General features: G+C 40.4%; 1 protein-coding gene across 1 annotated transcript in view; it reads left to right on the plus strand.

Annotated features, from left to right (window-relative positions):
- Positions 1 to 19,388, plus strand: part of LOC126237255 (caspase-1-like) — a 101,982-nt gene that overhangs the window by 62,752 nt on the left and 19,842 nt on the right. Inside the window, exon 4 of the mRNA XM_049947172.1 lies at positions 2,328 to 2,506. Within this exon, the coding sequence (XP_049803129.1) occupies positions 2,328 to 2,506 (179 nt within the window). The remainder of the gene's footprint in view (positions 1 to 2,327; positions 2,507 to 19,388) is intronic.

Raw genomic sequence — 19,388 nt, forward strand, 5'->3', positions numbered from 1 at the left:
AAAACAATTTCAGCAGTATTTTAACTGAGTAGAAAACAAAATATCCCAGCTGCACATTGTTCTCTTAAACTTGCCATCATAAAAAATGAAAGACGAACAAAACGGCGCTAGCAAAAACAACCATAGCAGATGAACAGAACAGGCCAGGTTAACAGCACAGGTGGCATTGATCTAAGAATGAGTTGCACTATACATGCCTAGTGGCAGAAATGCTTACTACACAGGCTCTCCTCATGCAATGTTATTCCAGTTTCTTTTGGGTACCCCCTCATATAAACTTGAAAACCTTCCTTTTGGCAATGGAAAATCTGCAGTCGGTATGAGGGTATGTCAGCTGACTTTCCTGCATTACCATTGGAGGCAGGAGCATGCTAAGCTCAGCAGTCCCTCTGGATTCCTGGACACACCAAGTTGCTTGCCAATAATTTTAGTATTGCCTGGATGAGCCAAATTATGCAGTGCCCAGAAAACTACGCGCCAAGATTCTGAGGGGACTGTACTGGCATTGTTTGTCCCAGTATTTGTCACATCAGGTACTCATGGCACAATTTGAGAGAGAAATATGTTGCACCTGCAGGACCATGTGTTGACTTTGGAGTAAGTCATGCGGTACTGTGTCCTCTTGTTGCTTGGTTGCTCTATCAGCCCAGGGGTCTGCCTGGAGGCTGATGCAGTTTCGTGGCAAGCAGTCTGTGACAATGATGTTTCTACATGAATTTTGCCACAAATTGGTTGTAAACTAGGCTATATATTCTGCTTGTTTACAACACTGCTATGGTGAGCCATGAACCATTGCACATAGAAAAATACAAGTTAGTGGTTTGTGGTCAGTAAAAACTACAAATTGTCTTCTTTTCACAAAGAATCAAAAATGTTTAATGGTCATGTAAATTACCAGCAATTCGTAATCAGTAGCAGTCCCTTTCTTCTGCTGTGGCATAAAGCTCTCCGAGTTGACAAACATTGCTCTCAAAACGCCTCTTACTATTACACTGCCTGCATTTTGATATAATTATTACAAAATATTCCTTTAATAATTTGATGTTTTAACACATATTGTAATATTACCTACTACTAACAAATTAAAAAGGTAAACATATTTCTGTCCAATTTAACAATATGTAGTTGTATTCATTTATATATGAGGCACCTGTGTACTTCACAAACAGAACTGATCAGTTACAACTGAACAAGCTGAATCACAATGTAGGTCCCATGTGTTGTGTACCGATTTGCATTTTAATATATGAGTGTTTATTATACCATTCATTTGAATACTGACCCTCTCTAGTTACCAAACCAATCCACTACACCAGGTCATGCCTGTTAGCATCTTAAGCCTTTAACTGCTCTTGATGTGTTAATGCGCATGCCTTTGTACCTGTCCCTATGTGCTCTGAACATGTTTACACCCACCACAAGTCCTTCTACCTGGTACTCTGAACATGTCTACGCATAGAAACATTCAGATTACCAGGCAGAGGGATTGGTGGCACATGTAAACACATTCAGAGCACACAGGGACAGTACAAAGGTGCGCACGTTAACACGTGTAGAGCAGTTAAAGGATTAATATATCAGTAACTTTAATTATTTTTCTTGCACTTTGTTCATTGTAAGTTTTGGCCTCTTTTCACAGATATATCTGGATAATACATTTGTTGCAATGAATTTGATGCCTCATCTGTTATCGTATACTCAGTTTCCTCTTTATCAACTGTAGTGTTTTGTACATAATTTTCTTGAATTCAAAGTCTTGACATTATGATGTATCAAGCAGGCTTTGCAGTAGAATGTTAATTGTAGTGTCATTCCTATTATTCATGTTGACACACTTTCTGCCTTTGTCCTTGTGAATTAGTGTTATTCAAATTAATTAATCTTTATTTGTGCTGAATGCGTTTAGCAGTTATTAACTTAATACCCAGTTTCATTTTACATATTAGATTGCTATTGTTATAAGTTCTGAAAAGATTGCATAATGCATTTGTTGTTTGGTACAACTTACTTAATGTCACTCTGGTAGTCAAATCAATTACATACCCAACTGCCCTTTTAGTAGATATTTAGAATACACATTTCATTATCGCTTGTATTCATTCCCCACGGGAGTGTTTCTTTTGACAGCACACAGACTCAGAATTAACTCCCACAGTTAGAAAAGAATTAAAAACCTATAACCTGTAAGCTTGAATGTTTTAGCAATAAATAAATACTATTTCTTAGAAATAAAATCCTTACATTCTGATGAGTGAGTCAAAAATATTTATAAGTCAATACAATGCTTATTGTAGTTCAGGTGTTTATGTATTTGTATGTGTTAACAGTTGCCGAGAGAGATCATTCTGATACTGACTGCCTTGCTGTGGCTGTGCTCACACATGGGAATGATAGAGGAGGTCTGGCTGCTTATGATGACTGGTACACTGAAGAAGAATTGATTGGATCTTTCACATCCAATAAATGCCTTTCACTTACAGGAAAGCCGAAATTATTTTTTATTCAGGTAATAGAGCTCTTATATTGGAAGACATGATATATAATTCTGCAGGAAATAAAAGTGTTCGAAATAATGATGTTAAGATCACTATGACTTTGAAATGCCAGTGAACTGAATTTGATTTTTGTTGGTCCCAGAAATCCCAGTGTGTGCTGTTACACGTAGATATGTGACAAGTCATAATTATCATTTACATGAATATTATAACTAACTCATAACAAGAAAAACAACTGTTACTTTTGTAGAATCAATAAGTCATTTAAAAACTTACGGAATTTAACAAAACATTTAACTTGATTATTTTAAATTCATAATAAAAAAAATTATAACAATAAAACATTTAACTTGATTATGAAAAGGAAAGTTGCCACTTGCCATATAGCGGAAATGCTGAGTTGCAGACAGGTGCAGCAAAAAGACTGTCACAAATAAGGCTTTTGGCCCATAGTCCTTTGTCAAAAATAGATCACACACACACACACACACACACACACACACACACACACACACACACACACACACACACACAAAATCAAGCAAATGTAACTAACACACACGAGTGCAGTCTTAGGCAACTGTAGCTACAAGTGTGGCTACAGTTGCCTTAAACAGCAGCCATGCTTGTACGAGTAGCATTTGCATGACTGTGTGTGTGTGTGTGTGTGTGTGTGTGTGTGTGTGTGTGTGTGTGTGTGTGTGTGTGTGTGTGAGTGAGTGTGTGCGTGTGTGCATGTGTGTCTGTCATCTATTTTTGAAGAAGGCCTTACAGGCCGGAAGCTTTATCTGTGACAGTCTTTGTTATGCCTATCTGCAACTCAGTATCTCCACTACATGGTGAGTGGCAACTTTCCTTTTCATAATACTGTTACATTTCATACTGGATTTTCCACTGTTTGATAAACATTTAAGTTGGTTATTTTAAACTCATAATAAGAAAAATTGCGTTTACATATGTGGAATGAAATAAATTAGCTATAACTAATGGTATAAGGGGCAGTCAAAGGGAAAAAAGACAGATGGAAAAAAAAGTTAAGTAAGCTGTTTAATATTTCAAAAGTAATCGCCATAACTGTATATACATTTATCCTACTGTGAGACAAGATGGTCAATGCCTCTGTGGAAAAATGTTTACAGATGCCTACAAAACCATTTATGTACTCAGGTGTGCACCTATTCATCCAAAGCAAATCAACAGCCTCGAATGTCTTTCTTATGAGAAGGATAGCTGCTGCTCACCATATTGTGGAGATTCTGAGTCGCAGATAGGCACAATGAAAGGACTGTCAGAAAGTGAGATTCCATCCAACAAGGCCTTTGTTAAAAACAGACAACATGTAGACACACACACACACACACACACACACACACACACACACACACACAACTCACACACTCACATGACCACTGGCTGTTGAAGCCAGACTGAGAGCAGCAGTGCATGATGGAAGATGCAAGCAGGTGGTGGGGTAAGGAGGAGGCTAAAGTGCGCGTCATTTATGACGGCGGCCGATTTAGGTTCGTTCTGCGCATCTGACGTCACAAAACACAGTCAGCCAATGAACAGAGAACGACGTTGCCAGAGCTCGACTGCAGTGCAGAGCATGGACGAGTGTCTTCAGCTTTAGAAACGTTCACTCATAAATAAAGTAATTGAACAAAAGCAATGTCTTGATAGCAGACTTTCTTTTATAGAAAGTTTGGAAAAAGCATTTTTTATACCAATTGCTTCATATTCTATTAATTAATTAAACCAAACAAGCAATAAGCCTCCTAATTCAGGTGATAGCAAGGAAAGGTGTTTGTATCATTCTCACTAAACACTTTTTCGCACTAAAGAACAATGGTAATTGTTATTTCCTATTGTACTTCGACGAAATGTGAGTAATTCATAGTCATACCAACAGTGTTTGTCGGTATTTTGCGTGACATTTTAAAGTCCTACAGGAGACGTGTTGAATGACGAGCTGCGTTAGCGTAATGGTTAAAGTGTGTGCCTGCTAAGCGAAAGGTTTTGAGTTAGCTGGCACGGTAACTCAGCGTGTTCGGTCAGAGGGTTAGCTGCCCTCTGTAATAAAAAAACTGAGGAAATAAAAAAATTTTGAACGTTATTCGGTGCTTAATATTTTCTTTATGAATTTTATACGTTTGAATATAATTTTTTGAAATTTCTAGTGGCAACTAAAGTCGACCATATGGAAAGTATACGCTATGGACTTTTACCTCTGCAAACTCTTCAAAATTTCGTGCAATGGTTTACTACATCTAATGCTCCACAATAACTGCATTGAACATCGAAACAAAATTAAGTCATTTATGGGGGGAAGGTATCAGTCAAGAAGATGTGTAAAAATCAAATTTTTGGGGCGAATAGTTTTTATGAAATCGAATGATAAAGTGTGTCAAAGCAGTCGAAACACCATGTGTCTGCACAGGCGAGCAATGCAATGATGACAAAATCGCACACATCGCGGAATGTGGGGAGCACGTCTCTGTAGCAGCGAAAGGGTTAATGTGGCCGTGGTGGCTTTACTTCATCAAATGCACGCTCCCCCCTAAACGTAAGTTTGCGAACTATACTATGGCGCTGCTTCTCTTGGCGCGTACAACAGGCAACGCAGCTATCTCCCACGTCTGGGCGGGCATGCACGAACCGCCAAGATAAAAGAATTGAACTATAGGGCAGGGAGATGGAGGGGGAGGAGGAGAGGGAGAGGAAGAGTGAGGAATAGCAGGGTAGTGGTTGGAGATGGTAAAGTGCTGCTTCTGGGAGCTTTCAGGAATGAGGTGGAGAGAGGGTAGGGCAGCTAGGTGCAGTTGGCAGGTTAGACAGAGAGTGAGAGGGAGGGGGCTGGGGGGGGAGGGAGGAGGAGGGGTTAGTGGAAAAGGAGAGAAGTAAAAAGACTGAGGGCTATGTAATGCTGGAATGAGAACTGGGAAGGGACTAGATTGGCAAGGGCAATGACTAACGAAAATTGAAGCCAGGAGGCAGGAGGGTTATGGGAACATAGGATATGTTGCAGGGAGAGTTCCCACCTGCGCAATTCAGAAAAGCTGGTGTTTGTAGGAAGGATCCAGATGGTACAGGCTATGAAGCAGTCATTGAAATGAAGAATGTCATGTTGGGCAGCATGCTCAGCAACTGGGTGTCCATCTCTTCCTTGACCACAGCTTTGTTGGTGGGCATTCATGTGGACAGACAGCTTGTTGGTTGTCATGCCCCTGTAGAATGCTGGTTAACTCGAAGATCACATGGTTGGTATCACTGCATTTGATGGGATCAGTGATGCCTGTGACCTGTGTGGAGTTGCTGGTGATGGGGGGATGAACGGGACAGGTGTTGCATCTAGGTCTGTTACAAGGAGCCATCAGCCAAGGGGTTGAGAGCAGGGGTTGTGGGGAATGGATGAGGATATTGCATAGGTTCAATGGGCAGCAGAATACCACTGTGAGAGAGGTGGGAAGGATAGTGGGTAGGTGAGAGGTAGTCGAAACCCTGGTGGAGGATGTGATTCAGTTGCTCCAGTCCCAGGTGTTACTGAGTCAGAAGGGAAACGATCCTTTGTGACCAGACAGTGGGACTTTGGGAGATGATGGGTGACTGGAGAGATAAGGTACTGGAGATTTGTTTTTCTACAAGGCTGGGAGGGTCTGTGCAGGCCTCAGTGAGACCCTTGGTATATTTTGAGAGGGACCGCTTGTCACTACAGATGCGGTGTCCATGGGTGGGTAGGCTGTATGGAACAGACGTCTTTGTGTGAAACGGGTGGCAACTGGTAGGTGGTAGGTTTGATGTGGACAAAGGTATTGATGTAGCCATCTTTGAAGTGGAGATCAACGTTGAGGAAGGTGGCTTCTTGGGTTGAGGAGGACCAGGTGAAGTGAATAGGAGAGAAGGTATTGAGGTTCTGGAGGAATGTAGTTAGGGTGGCCTCCCCCTCAATCTAGATCATGAAGATGTCATCAATTAATCTGAACCAGGTAAGGGGTATGGGATTCTGAGTATTTAGGAAGGATTGCTCTAGATGGCCCATGTATAGGTTGGAATAGGATGGTGTCATGTGGGTGCCCATAGCCATACCCTGGATTTGTTTGTAGGGCCATGTCCTACGTGAGTGACAGAAGCAAGCGACAGCGAGCAACTTCCAGCAACAATCAGCAGCATCGGGCAAAAAGCTCAGGTGCCCTGCTTGCGAGCGACCATGTCACGCTACAAGATAGCTGCTTAGAGCCAACCAGCTGTTTCTATATAATGGCATCCCTAAACTGTAGAGTAGCTGCAGAGTAAGGCTACTGAATTAGGTTTTCTTAAGAAAATAAAGCAAAAAGGAATGCTTTGCATGAAATCTACAAAGGGAGGAATCTCCATGGAGAATTTCATAAATATCATCAACTATGAAGATCACCAGATAAATTCTTCGAATACACGTGAATGAGCAGAGGAGCATTTGAATATCTCATCAATAAATTAAATATGAATATTTTTTTACATGATCAACAACTTTTAACGGCCAATAAATGCGGAGCAATGACTACTATATGACTGACTATGCTAAATACAAATATATGTTCATGGATTGATTCCAGTTAAAAGCTAGCCGTGATGCAGAAGTAGCGTATACAGTTCATGATCACGTGTTATTGCCAGGTCCTGGGTTCGACTCTGGATCGTTTTTGTATTTTTATTGACTCATTTACAATTCTGTATACTAAGTTTTGTGTACACTGTTTACACTGTATTGCTAAGTATATTTTCAAGGTCTTGCCAAAGAACTTGACCCTCACACCTGTCCCAGTATATTACACGCATTTAACTCCTAATAAATTACAATGAACCAAGAAACTTTACAGATATTTGATGTTGTGAATGTAATTCATCAGCAGTCAATGTTAAGGCCAAGTGTTTCAATTACTCTAAATAGTCTGTAAAAGTAAAGCTTAAAAAATTTTTGAAAAGAAAGTCAAACGTTTTGTTTAATGATTTGTCGAAAGGTATGAAATAAAAAAGATTAGGGAAACATTTGGTGCACTTCATTTTCTGTTCATGATTTAGAGCATCATTCAAAGGCATGTAGAATGTTTCTGTGATCTACTTATTTCTTTTACACAAATCATTTCATAAAATATTTGATTGATTTTGTTCATTTTTTAATTTCAAGTTTTATTCAAAAAGCATGATCTTTAACTGACTCCTCATTTGCCTTCCTAATGTACTTGATTCAAAGGAAGCCTTTTTGACATTTAAATACCACACCAATGTATCTCGTATGTGCAAAATAGCTAGGTCTTGAACAGATGAAATTTTTGACACTTAATTTAGAACAGCTTTTTGTGAAGTATTTCAATTTTTCCTCAGCTTATTAATTAAGTTTTCGTTAATTACCCTGATTACTTTCAAGCAGTTATATATTTTCATGCCAAACTAGACCTCATGTTGGTCACTTTGATACCCTGTTTACCTGTTTCTCTCCCTTTGTTTGGCTATGAAAATTTGAACAAAACCTCATGGTGTAAGTTATAGGGAGTCTTGTTTTCGCTCTGCTCACACGTTTACAAAAACATATTGAGTGTTAATCATATGATAAAATAGTCCTTCCTGCATGCTGTCATTTCCAAAATTCGTCATTTTGCTATCTTGAACCTTTTATGAGATACGACGATTTTTACCACTTGATTCCCGAAATGCAGGAAGGGTTCAGATGTGCCGCGAGCGACCCATCCACAGATACAACAACCAATATCTCAAGAATGAAAAGAGATATCATTCCAGTCTCAACTTTAAATACAATTTAGATATAATGGTTACATTTCATACCCAATTATGTATGGCCTTAAATGAACTATACGGAAAGTCTACACAGTGTGATTTTACCTCTGCAAATTCTTAAAAATTTCGTGCAGCCATGTACTCAATTTCATGCAGCACAGTAACTATGACAAATAATGAAAATAAATTCAGATCTTTATCGTTTAAAGAGATCAAGCTATAGGTTGTGGAAGAATCAAATTTTTTCACCAAATTGTTTTCTTAAAATCTGATGTTAAGTAATTCATAGCTGCTGTCGTGTCCGCTCCACTGCTTTGCCGAGAAGACATGTGGCTGTTGCCCTCTGTTCCATGTGCTGCAGTTGCAGCAGGAGACAGGCAGTGACACAGACATCACTCATGTAGCACACATCCGGAACTACACATACGGTCGTGTTTTGTCGCCTGAAGCTGTCGCGCGCTGTCACGCTTCTGTCGCTCACATAGGACATGGCCTAGGTAGTGCCTTCAAAGGAGAAGTATTTGTGGGTGAGGATATTATTGGTCATGGTAGCTAGGAATAAGATTGTTGGTCAGGAATGTGTTGGGCATTGGGAAAGTAATTGTTCAATAGCAGTTAGGCCATGGGCATTAAGGATGTTAGTGTAAAGAGAGGTGGCATCAATAGTGATGAGCAGTGCACCATGTGGTAAAGGAACGGGAACTGTGGAGAGTTGGTGGAGGATATGGTTGGTATCATTTATATAGGAGGGTGGGTTGCAGGCAATAGGCTGAAGTTGTTGATCTACAAGAGCAGAGATTCCCTCTGTGCGGCCACAGTAATCGGCCACAATGGTGCATCCTGGGTGGTTGGGTTTATAGACTTTAGGAAGCATGTAGAACGTAGGAGTGCGGGGAGTGGTAGGGGTGAGGAGGGAGATGGACTCTGGCAGCGGTTCTGGGATGGGCCTAAGAATTTGAGGAAAGACTTGAGATCTGGCTGCCGCCCTTCCTTCCACAATGACTACCATCTGTTCCAATTCCATCAGTCCTTAACCATCACTAGGAACAAGAAACAAGAGTAGTAGCAGTAAGCTGGTAGTTCCAGTCATTTCTCATTACTGGAGCACATAGAGTAGCACAGACCAATGTACTTGGAACAGGGCAATCAAGGTGGTCCCACAGAGTCTCAATTGGGCTTAAATCAGAGGAGTGTGGTGACCAGCGGAGTATAAAAAACTCATTCCAGTGCTCTTCAAACTATGTATGTACACTGCGAGCTGTGTGACACATTGAATTGCTCTGCTGGTAGGTGCCATCATGCTGAAGAAAAACAAACTGCATGTAGAGATAGCTATGGTCCACAAGGGTAGATGCAAACTTGTGTTGATCCATTGTGCCTTCCACAATGATGAGCTCATGAAGCGAATGCCACAAAAACATTCATCAGACCATTAAGCACCCTCCCCCAGCTTACACCTCTCCAATGGTCCAACACTCATTTGTCGAATGGAGCATGAAATGTGATTCATCTGGAAAGGCCACAAGTCACCACTCAGTGGATGTCCAGCTGTCGCATAGGTGTGCAAATTCCAGCCTTTGTTGCTGATGAACAGCTGTCAGGACTGGTGCATGAAACAGGTGCCTCCAGCAGAGGCCCATTCTCAGCAATGTTCACTGAATGGTCATTGAAGGGACTTTGTCAGTAATCCCTTGGTTTATCTGGTCAGTCAGTTGCTCAATAGCTGCAAGTATATTTGCCAGTCCCCATCAACACAGCTGTCATTCACCCCTGTCATCTATGGCCCTTGGTGCACCATAGCTGCCTTGGCACCAGTTTTGGATAGCACCATTTTACCATGCACGGGCTGTTGTAACCATGGTAGCACTTGAACAGATTACAAAGTTATCGATTTCAGAAATGCTTCCACTCTTGGTCTGAAAGTGAATGATGCTCCATTTCCACATTACGACAACAACTGCACTGTTTCCACATCCCAGTGACATGCTTTATATACCCTCCATTGCTGGTGCTACCAAGTGGCATCCGTGAGTGGTTATTGGAAGTTGACATTGAACATAGGCAGTTGTGACATTAATGTCACTTGACCATGCATATTAATGACTTTCCAGGAAATATCATGCATGGAAACAAAATTGTGTTTGGTGAAAACAACAATATAATAATCATGGATAAGATACCAGAGCTAATGCTGTATGAAGCTGATTACATGCTAAAATATGTACACAAATACTCAAAGGAGAATAAAGTAACACTTAAAATAAAAAAGAGAAAGAGTGTGACTTCCTATATGAACAAAAATAATAACAATATTAAATTAAATTTAAATAGTGACTCAGTAAGTTGCATTAAGTAACAGAAAATTTTTGGGAATAGCTATAGACAACCAACTGAAGGAGTGAAAACATACAATATAGATAGCAAAAAGCATTCCGCCTCATGCTATGCTCTAAGGATAGTAGGATTAGTGTGTAGTAGTAACTGCCTTAAAGTAACTTACTGTGCATATGTTCAGTCAGAAATTAGATATGCTATGTTTCTGGGCTTAATATGAAGTATTAAATAATAGAAGAAGAGGAGCAGAAAAGAAAGAGAAGTGGATTTTTTAAAGTCACTACTTTTCTAGTACTATAAAAATAAAAGTAAAAGAATAATCTAGAAGTTATCTGCATAATAAACCAAATGAACAGATTAGCACTTATCACTGAGACCAGCACAGAACCTTTGGTTATTAAAGTTCAAGTTCATAATTTATTTGAGAAGTGGTGAAGGCTTATTTAACCATTACATTTAGAACTTAATTGAAGTATTTTGTAAATAAAATTAAATACTGGTCGAATAACAATACGTTTGGATCAAAGAAGACTACTCACAAAAAAGCAGAAGTGTTGAGTTGTCCACAGGTGCACACAAAAAGAAAGAAAACTTAAAAGCTTACCCGCACACACATGCAACTCTGTCCCTACATAGCACCAGCTGGATGCATAATGCCAGTGCTGAATTTTGGCAGGTGAACTAGGTTGGGGTGGAGTTTGTATCAGCTGGGGTGTATAGAATGAGAGAGAAGCAGGAGGTAGGGACAAGAATTGGTGTGAGTGGCTTGTGGCTCAGAGGGAGGCAGCTGGAGGGAGCGGTGGCTGGTGCATGGTTGTCAGAGCCATCGGGGAGCTGTGCTCACTGAAGGTGATGTGGGGACATGAATTGGGAGAGGGTGACAGGACAGGAAAAGGGAAAATTGTTGGGTGGAGAGTGTGGGGACAGTGGATCATCAGGAATTGAGACAAGAATGATTATGGAAGCAAAGAATGTGTTGCTAGGATAACACCCAACTGTGTTGTTTAGAGAAGCTAGTAATGGAGGCAAGGAGCCAGATGGCCCAGGTTGTGCCACCAGGTGGTCAACTTTGTTCTTGACAAAAGTTTGTCAGTGACTACTCATCCTGGTTGGTGGCACACTGACATAAAAAGCTGTGCAGTGTTTGCAGCTGAGTTTATCTTTTACATGGATGCTTTCACACGTGGCCCAGCCTCTGATGGGATAGGATAAGTCTGTGAGAGGACTGGAGTAGGAAGCACTGGCTGGGTGGATTGGACAGATCTTGCACATTGGTCTTCTGCAGGCATATGATCCCTGTGGCAAGGGTTTGGGAGTGGGAGTGCCATAGGAATGGACTACCATGTTGTGTAGGTTGGGTGAGTGATAGAATACTGCTCTAGAAAGAGTGGAAAGGATAGTGGGTAGAACATCCTGCATTACATGGCGTGATGAGAGATAATCAAAGTCTTGATGAAGAATGTGATTCAGTTGTTCTAGTTCTGGGAGATACTGAGTGATGATGGGGCACTCCCTGTAGCTGGTTCTTGGGGTGGTGGGAGGATTAGGGGTGTGTGAGGATATGGCATGGGAAATCTTTTTACAGGCTAGGTTTGGTGGATAGTGCCTGTCTGTAAAGACCTTCATGAGACCTTCAGTATACGGGGCAAGGAAGTTCTTATCTGTGCAGATACATTTTCCACAGATGGAAATCTGTATGGGAGGGATTTTTTGGTGTGGAAGGAATGGCAGCTGTCAAAATTCAGTTACTGTTGCTGGTTAGTGGGTTTTATGTGGACAGAGGTGTGGATGGAGCTGTCAGAGAGTTGGAGATCAGTGTCTAGGAAGGTGGCACATTGTCTTGAGGATGACCACATGAAGTAAATGGAAGAAAAGGTGTTGAGGTGTGAAAGAATGAGGATAGGAAGGTTTCCTCTAGGTGACCTGTAAACAGGTTGGCATAAGAGGGTGCCATCTGGGTGCCCATTGCTGTGCCATGGATTTGTTTGTATACATTCCCTTCAAATAAAAAGTAGTTGTGTGTCAGGACATAGTTAGTAAGGTGTGTAAAGAGTGAGGTATAGGGTTTGGAGACTGAAGGACATTGGGAGATGTAGTATTCAATAGTGGCAAGGCCATGGGCATGAGGGATGTTGGTGTATTGGGAGGTGGCATCTGCTATGGTGCCCAAGGGCACCAGCCACAACACACATGACAGCTGTAATGTGCAAGTCATGGAAAGGAATGCTCATGCAGTCTGTAGCAGCCATGTGGGATTTTCAAGAATACCCCCAGATTGCTAGGAGGTGCATGAGGAGCTGTGGACCACCACGTACCTTGCCAGGCAACAGCAAGAGATCACTAACAACATTAGAAGACCACATCTACATCCAGTCATGAGTTACTAGGTGGTAACATGCCTCTTCCTGGAGAATAGCTATTTAAGGAAACCCAGGGACCACTACAGACAGTTACTGTCAATGAGACGTGGATGATTCATTCGCCAGCCGTTTGCAGTCCTTCAATTAAGCTCTAGTTGATGTGCCATCGGTGAAAACCGTGTAACACCAAAAAGCAGGCTTCTGCATTGGAAAACAGCTCTTTGAATGTTGGTAATTTCAGTTCTTAGTTCTGGCTCCAGGGAGTTATTAGTTGGAGCCAAATCCACAGAACTGTATTTGGTTGGAACCACACAAGAGGCAGAGTTAATTTGTAATTATAAATTGTGATGAACAGAGTTTTTTTATTATTTGATTAAGGGCAATAAAGAACTGGGACTCTCTTTCAATTCAGAATAATGGACAGATTTTGTAACATCGACACCAAAAAATTCCACACATGCAGTCTGGCCACCCTTGGACAATATATTGTCAGTGATGAGAACTCCCTTGCCCAGTATGCCGATTGTCTCATGAAGGGTTTCACAGACAGGCATTACCCCCTAAACCTAGTCTGTTTCTGTGCCATATCCTATGCACCCGTCATCCTCCCACCACTCCCCAGAATCAGCTATAAAGGAGAGCTCCCTCTTTGCCCAATATTACCCTGGTGTGGAACAAATAAACCATATCTTCATCAGGACTTTGGTTTTCTCTCATCATACCTACCCAACATACAAAACATTGTCATCCATTCTTATGCCACTCCCACTCCCAAACTTTGGCACAGGGATCATATCCCTGTGAAAGACCAAGGTTCAAGACCTGTCATATCCACCCTTCCAGCACTTCCTCTCATAGGCTTGTCCTACTCCACGAGAGACTGGGCCATCAGTGAAAGCAGCCATGTCAAATATAAACTCAGCTGCAAACACTGCACAGCTTTTTATGTCAGTATGACTACCAACCAGCTGTCCACCAGGATGAATGCTCACTGACAAGCTGTTGTCAAGAACAAAGTTGACCTCCCAGTGGCACAACTTGCAGCTGAGTATAACATGCTCAATTTCAATGGCTGCTTCACATCCTTGGCTATCCTCCATCACCAGCTTCTCTGAACTAGGTAGATGGAAATTATCCTCACAACACAACCTTTGCTTCCAGATTTTCCTGGACTCATATCCCTGCACCACCTTCAATGTGCACTGCTCCCCACTGGCTCTGACAATGCACATCACATGCCTAGCCTGTGTACCTGCCACCACTTCCACCTCCAGTCCTAGCTGGCAAACAGGCTGCCTCCCTCTGAGACACTAGACACCAACCTCTGACCCCTATCCCCGCCTCCCACCTCTCTCTTCCCTTAACCACCCTGCCCAACACAACCCTCACTCCAAACTAGTCCACCTGGCAAAACGCACACACGCAACCAGTCCCATGTAGGGGCACAGATGTGTGTATGTGTGCACATATGGGTGCGTACACATATGTGCATGTGCATGTATGTGTGTGAGCACATTTAATTGTGTGTGTGGGGGGGGGGTGCATGTGTGGGTGGGTGTGATGGTGGTTAGGCGGATGGGTGGGTTGGTGGATGGGGGACTGGGTTGGTGGGTGGGTGGGTGTGAGTGTTTCCTGTGTATATCTGTACCCTAGCTCAAAAAAAGATTTCTCCGAAAGTTAGCCTATTTTCTTTCTTTTTTGTGTGTGCCCATTGACAACTCAGCAATTGAAGGATTTTATTGTATTTCTGTTTTTATGTTTACTGATATTTAATTTATTTTCATTAATTTTTCATCTCCATTTATGTACTTTTTGATAAGTATACTAGTACTGTTGCACAAAGCTGAAAAAGAATATTAATCTATAAATATACTACCCCATCATGTTATGTAAGATGTATGGAATATTCTGCTGCCATCAGTTTTTCCTAGATGCTAGAAGGTACTCACTACATGCAGTGTCAGTCCTAGAAATGGATTATTTATTATAATTATCTTGCCTCTCATGACACTAAAGGAAATATATATCATTCAAATGTTTGTCTCACACGCACTTCAGGGAAACAGAATGAGTCAAAGTAAACATTAAGAGATGCAATTTGTAGAAACTTAATCTATATTAACAATAAATTATACAGCTTAATACAATTTGTGCTTACTTGAGCTGAAGGTAACTTATTACATTAGCAGGAAAGCTGTTACTTTAAAGAAAACTGAAGCATCTTCAGTTAAATATTGGTTGCTTAATACTCACTTCAGTACATTAGTATTTTTCAAAGAAATTTGATACCTATAAATGTAACAACAGAGACCTTTCTCCAATCCACTACTACTTACAGCTTTACAATTCCTTGAATCTAGTGACTAGATAATTTATGGTAAGAAATAATGAGTTATGTTTTAAATTTAATTTTGAACTGGTTGGGAATTTTAATTTTTTTCTTTACGTTAAATCAGAAATTGCTGAATACCTTAGTATCAGAGAACATAAAGCCACTCTGGACACTAGACAAGGAGGTGAGGTCAATAAGAAACTTATTTTTGTTGTTATTCTGCAAATCATGGATCAACAGAAAAAGATTTTTGTTATCAGCAACAAATACCATTAAGGAGTAAATGCACTGGGAAGTGAATATCCTTAGGCACACCTGTACAAGACATATGGTTATCTATGAGGAGCGTACAATAAGTAATGCAGCACTCTTTTTGTCAGCCGGTTTCAGTTGAAAATATGCAGAATTTGTTAGGGGATATTGTGGAATATTCCTGCTTCAGCTCCTATGGTGTCATGAAGTTCCAATAGGATGTGGCACTGTGCATAGCCTTCAAAATAGCATCTGTAACAAAGGTGCATTTCAAGCAGAGAGTTATCATTGAGTTTCTTTTGGCTGAAAACCAGAGCACCACAGATATTCATAGGTGCTTGCAGAATGTCAATAGAGACCTGGCAGTGAACAAAATCATGGTAAGTTGTTGAGTGAGTCCTGTACGAGTAATCATTGCAACAAGGTTGTGCAAACCTGTCTGATCTTCCATTTGCCAGCTGGCCACACAATGCTATGCTGCCCTCAGGAAACTAAAGAAAAGGCTTCAGCTTGTTTGTTATCAACTTCTCCTTTTCCATGACAACACAAGGCCTCACAAATGTCTGTGCACCCAAGAGCAGCTCAAAAAATTTCATTGGTCTGTTCTGACATCCTCCCTACAGCCTAGATGTTGCACAGTTCTGCTTCCAACTGTTTGGCCAATGAAGGATGCACTCTGTGGGGAACAATGCGTGGATGATGTGGAGGTTATTGGTGCAGCAAGACATTGGCTTTGACCTCAACCAACAAGTACTGTCATGTGGGCATACAGGCCCTCCCAGTAAGGTGACATAAGACCATCACACTGAATGTAGAGTATGCTGAAAAATAGGGTTTTGTAGCCAAAAGAGTGGACAATAATATGGTGTATTGTAATCCTGAATAAAACCAATCTACTTTCAGAAAAATTGTGTTGCATTACTTTCTGAATGCACTTCATATTTCTCATAATATTCTTAGTGCTCACTTCAGATGAGTCAATTATTCTTATCCTTTAGGTGATTTCCCCATAAGATAGTTCTACAAAATAAAAAGGGGGTGAAAATATGTTAAATAAACCAACTCTTTTGTCTTTAAGGAAACAAAATGAGAGATACTTTTAAGAGCAAAACACCCTGAACTGAGGTCCTCCATCATAATAAGGTTTAAAGAATACAGTGCAGTTTAGTGAGAGTGACTACCAAAAGCTTTTGTTACAGTAGAAATACTTAAAGTATGTGGCATTTGTGGACATGCAGCATAATGGATTAAATCATATGTGAACATCAGAAATTACAATATGGGGAAACTCCATCAGCAGTAACACAAAAAAAAAAAAATATCTTTTGTAGTCCAGAAAAGGAATATTTGAACCATTCCTACTAAAGAATAAGCTCGGTCTTGCATAAATGCTTTTCAGATGATTCTAGAAAGTGGTTATATGTGGCTGATTTTGTTCTTTATTAGTAATGGTCCAAATATTGGCATCCCCATTTATGTATCTATAAACTTGTCAAAAGTAGTTTTGTATCATCATATCTCTCTTTTTTTCCTTAGTAATCTTTTGATCTTAGAATGCTGTTACATACAAATACCCGTGTGATGGCTATAAAAGTAAACCTGCATTCTCTATGTGCTTCAGCAGAGAGTGCAGCATCCCCATACATAAAGGTGACAATGTGGCTTGTGTACACTGTCTGTCAACATGCACTGCAGGGCCAGTGCTTGCTTAGACCATTTGCCCATTGTCCTTTTATACAAAGATGTACTTTCTGCAGAAAATGTTACTCATAGACTAAGATTTCCTGCAGAAATTAATAAAATGTCTGACAAAAAGTCTAAAAGATATTATGAGCAAGAAGAGCATCCAAAAGGTCTATTTAATTCATGACAAATTTTATAGTGTAAATAATTGTACAACTACATAAAGTTTCTGCTGTATGTACTGTGGATACTTACATGAAAGAGTGGTTGTAAATAAGCACATAACAACAGTATCTTATGGTATTAACACCATAATATGTAAGAACAGAGAAACATTTGTTATAATGCTCCTTATCATATTTTTTCATTATTCATTTTAAATTATGAAGTGTTAGCTATATTTTAAGATTTCTTGGTAAGATGCTGCCTTGTTTTGTTTTGCAAGTACACACTGTGCATAATTTAGTCAGATGGGAAAATATTAAAATCAGTCAATTTGGTACTACTCAACAGTCACTACATACAGTGTTATATGCACACCAGATGTTTTGGTGTCATCACTGCAGTGGCACATCAGTCACTATACTTGTGATCGGTCAACAGCATACACTCTGCAGGCTCCACAAAGTGAAAAATTGAGCAGATGCACTGATTTCCATTGCAGTTTCCCCAAAAATATTTATAAGCCTTTCTTGGATATGAGTTTGTGTTTCACTTTTAGCATTTATCAATTCTGTCTCGGCCCTTCATATGATACATATGTCAGTGCTGGTAATTTTCTCAAACATTACTCTGCTGCCACCCACCACAAATTTATTTGTTATTACAGTACTCTACAAGGTAAAAATTACTTATACATATAAAACTCCGAAAGAAATAATCATTTACAAAACTTATTTGTATAGGGTGTTATCAAGTCTTTGTATCAAACATCTAGGGATGATATATTACATCATGGGGAACAACTTTCTTTAGAGACAAAATTTTGCTGATGCTTCCTGGTGACACTAGGCATCTTTGGCATTAGCTATGCCCCAGACAGGCAGCACAGCATAGGGACCCTGCTTCATGTGCATGGCTTGTGAGTTGCCCATAATCCAGTTGTCTGTTCCACATGAAAGATGTCTTTCTCCATTTAGAGACTTTCATTCCTTAGGTTTTCTTGTTGAAAATCAGTCTATCAGTTTACAAGGTAGGTAATATGCAGCTCACCTGGTTAGTAGACACCACTATTTTGGTGAAATCTCGTCAACCCAGGGCTGGCAAATACTAAAGGAGACTTAGCATTGCTCAAAAGCATCAACAAACATTTTGACACTAATGAAAATTGTACCCAATGATGTGATCTGTCACCCTTAGATGTTTGATGCAAAGACTTTGCAACACCCAGTATAATGAATATGATGTTTCTCTCTCCCCCCGAATCATATGCCTTGTTATTGTGAGTTGGTTCATGTTCGTCAACAATGCAGATAGCCATGCTATGCCAGAGTGGTAGGTGTATACAGGTCAGACTAACATATGGTTCGTGCAGAGAGGTAGCAGCCTAGTTAGTAGTTACAGGGGTAAAAGTCTTTGACAATATAATGCAATAGGATAGATAAAAAAATCTACTCACCAAGTGGTGCTGGGAGAACACACATATAAAAAAAAAGGTTTCAGGTATGCAAGCTTGCAGAGCCAGTGGCTCCTTCTTCCAGCAGAAGGGTTGAAGAGGACGGAAGAGGGGTGAAGGAAAAGAACTGGAGAGGTTTAGGAAAAGGGGTTACTGTTGTTATGGTCTTCAGTTTGAAGACAGGTTTGTTGCAGCTTTCCATGCTATTCTTTCCTGGGCAAGCGTCTTCATCTTGGAATTACTACTGCAACTTGCATCTCTCTGAACCTGCTTACTGTATTCATCTTTTGGTCTCCCTCTGTGATCTCAGGAAAAGGAGTGGAGTTCAAAAATTGATTTTTGATGCATCCAGTTACATTATTTTGTCAAGAATCAATTATTTAGGGGTAATAGTCTGGATTACAGATTGATCTGGCTTTGCAATATTAGCCCCAGTAGTGCGTTGCTTGTGGGTGCTGAGGACAGGTAAAAAGCAAGGGGAAACTACAGCTATTAAAACATCCTGTTCTGATTAAGTAAGTAAAATAGTCCTCCATTGTGATCACCAG

The sequence above is a fragment of the Schistocerca nitens genome, chromosome 2 (assembly GCF_023898315.1).
Source record: "Schistocerca nitens isolate TAMUIC-IGC-003100 chromosome 2, iqSchNite1.1, whole genome shotgun sequence".
Lineage (NCBI taxonomy): Eukaryota > Metazoa > Arthropoda > Insecta > Orthoptera > Acrididae > Schistocerca > Schistocerca nitens.